At 44.2% G+C, this 2,500-nt stretch overlaps 1 protein-coding gene across 1 annotated transcript in view; it reads right to left on the bottom strand.

The window, feature by feature from the left end:
• Positions 1–2,500, bottom strand: part of dgkq (diacylglycerol kinase theta) — a gene marked incomplete at its 5' end in the record, with an annotated part of 31,417 nt that overhangs the window by 14,779 nt on the left and 14,138 nt on the right. Inside the window, 2 exons of the mRNA XM_080036128.1 lie at positions 877–1,100; positions 2,268–2,368. Of these exons, the coding sequence (XP_079892254.1) occupies positions 877–1,100; positions 2,268–2,368 (325 nt within the window). The remainder of the gene's footprint in view (positions 1–876; positions 1,101–2,267; positions 2,369–2,500) is intronic.

Genomic DNA, 2,500 nt, shown 5'->3' with positions numbered 1-2,500 from the left:
GACGCACAAATCACCCCACTACGTGGGGTGATTTGTGCGACAAGACAACTTTTTTTCCGAAAGCTATATTTCTTAAACAGTTTATTCCAGATCCAAAGTTTTTATTGCCAGGGATGCACAACATCCTGAAATATATGTACATATTTGAGTTGGAGACATAACTGTCAAGGCCTCACTTTAAAATCACTTTGAGTAAAAAGTTGCACAAATCACCCCACCTTCCCCTATTATGAACTTATTGAAACGTATATTTGACGAATTCCACATTTATAATTTAGAAAAAATAGATCACATGACATTATGATGATGACAGAAATGCAGGCCTATATTTTAGAAAGTCTCTTCAGAAATATTTCAAGAGATGTGTGTGTGTGTGTGTGTGTGTGTGTGTGAGTGAGTGAGTGAGTGAGTGAGTGAGTGAGTGAGTGAGTGAGTGAGTGAGTGAGTGAGTGAGTGAGTGAGTGAGTGAGTGAGTGAGTGTGTGAGTGAGTGAGTGAGTGAGTGAGTGAGTGAGTGAGACAGACACATAGACAGAGACAGAGACACACAGACACACTCCTCCCCGCCCCCCCCCCCCACACCCACACACACACACTAACCTGTGCCATGCGGTGTACACTTTGATGACCTCTCTATCTCTCTTTTTAGCCCTTATCACCCAGCTGTCTCCTCACACACACACACACACACACACACACACACACACACACACACACACACACACACACACTCCCCCACCCACCCACACACACACACACACACTCCACCCACCCCACCCACACACACACAGACTGTCTGTCTGTCTGTCTGTCTGTCTGTCTGTCTGTCTGTCTGTCTGTCTGTCTGTCTGTCTGTCTGTCTGTCTGTCTAACTGACCTTTGCCATGCTGTATAGACCTTGATGACCTGTCTGTCTCTCTCTTTGGCCCTTATCACCCAGCTGTCTCCGCCATCTTTCAGAGAGCAGGAGCCTCCGCCTCCGGTTCGGTTGTTGTCGGGGAAACCGTTTCTGTTGACGATGTCGTCGCTATGGAGACCGACCTCCATCAGATCAAAGTCCAGAGGGTCGTCATGGAGATAGAAGGACCGCAACGCCGCCTCCTGGTGGAATGAGACGGTAATGCAGTGTTAGACTGAGAATATACCCTGCTTTCAATATCACATACTCTTTCTCTTTACTATACTACATACTACATCTGACCATAAAAATAATCTAGTTAGCATGCAGTAGGCATACTATTGGGACATACTCTACTCTCTTATTTCATCATAACATTGCGCCTTGATCTTGCCTCTTGCTTTTATATCCGTCGCATCCCCGTTTGTTTTCATATGGAGGCTTCGTCGATGTGACGTCACTTCACGTGCGCACTGGATTGTGGGTCAGAATCGCCCCAAATAGGATGCAGTTTTCAACACTAACAATCTTGGCCGGATGAAGTAGGACATCCGGGTACTTCTAACCATCCTAAATCTGGCCACAAGAATCGGGACATCCTAAATCTTTTTTCTACCATACTATATAGTAGAAAGTATGCGATTCGGAACGCAACCTATGTTTAGCTTTCTTCCTACACATGTACAGCTGCAGCGATGTTATCTGGTAAAAGTCCATCATTTTAGTCCTACAATTATGTCCCCATTCAAATGTCGTGCAAAACTTCTGAACATGCAAACGATGAAAAAGTTCAATAAATGCAAATGTGTCTGTTTCTACATACTATATAGTATTCGGAACGCAACCCATATCTCATACTCTTTCTTCTTTCTCTCCTACATACTACATCCGACCATAAAAAGAATCTAGTTAGGATGCAGTATGCTACTATTGGGACATACTTTAACTTATTTATTTCATCCTAACATGGCTCCTTGATCTTGCCTCTTGCTTTTATATCTGTCGCATCCCCTGTTGTTTTCATACTTTCATACTTCATATTTTCGGCGTGACGTCACTTCCGGTGTGCACTGGATTGTGGGTCAGAATCGCCCAGAAAGAATGCCGATTTCAACACTGAAAATCTTAGCCGGATGTAGTAGGACATTTGGGTATTTTTTAACCATTCTTAATCTGGCCACAAGAATCTGGACATCCTAAACGGGTCCCAACTAGATTATTTTTATGATCAGATGTAGTATGTCGAATATGGAAAAGAAAGAGTATGAAATTTGGAACGCAGGGATAGTCTGAAATGTTTAATGAATGCTTGCTTGTAATTGTATGTGTGTGTGTGTGTGTGTGTGTGTGTGTGTGTGTGTGTCTCTCACCACCACTTCCTCGTTCCTTGTCGCTTTCAGGATTGAAACCAATCGGAACGCTCCGCGCTTCACTGAGTCATCACCGTCATACACCTTCAGAGACTGTTTACCTGTTCACAGACACAGACACAGACACACACACACACACACACACACACACACACACACACACACACACACACAGAGACAGACGCACACCACACACACAGACACACAGGCAGACAGACAGACAGACAGACAGA

This window comes from Ammodytes marinus, assembly GCF_949987685.1.
Source record: "Ammodytes marinus genome assembly, chromosome: 10".
NCBI classification, from domain to species: Eukaryota; Metazoa; Chordata; class Actinopteri; order Uranoscopiformes; family Ammodytidae; genus Ammodytes; species Ammodytes marinus.
The sequence above is the reverse complement of the archived record's forward strand: the minus strand, read 5'-3'. Positions and strand labels throughout refer to the sequence as shown.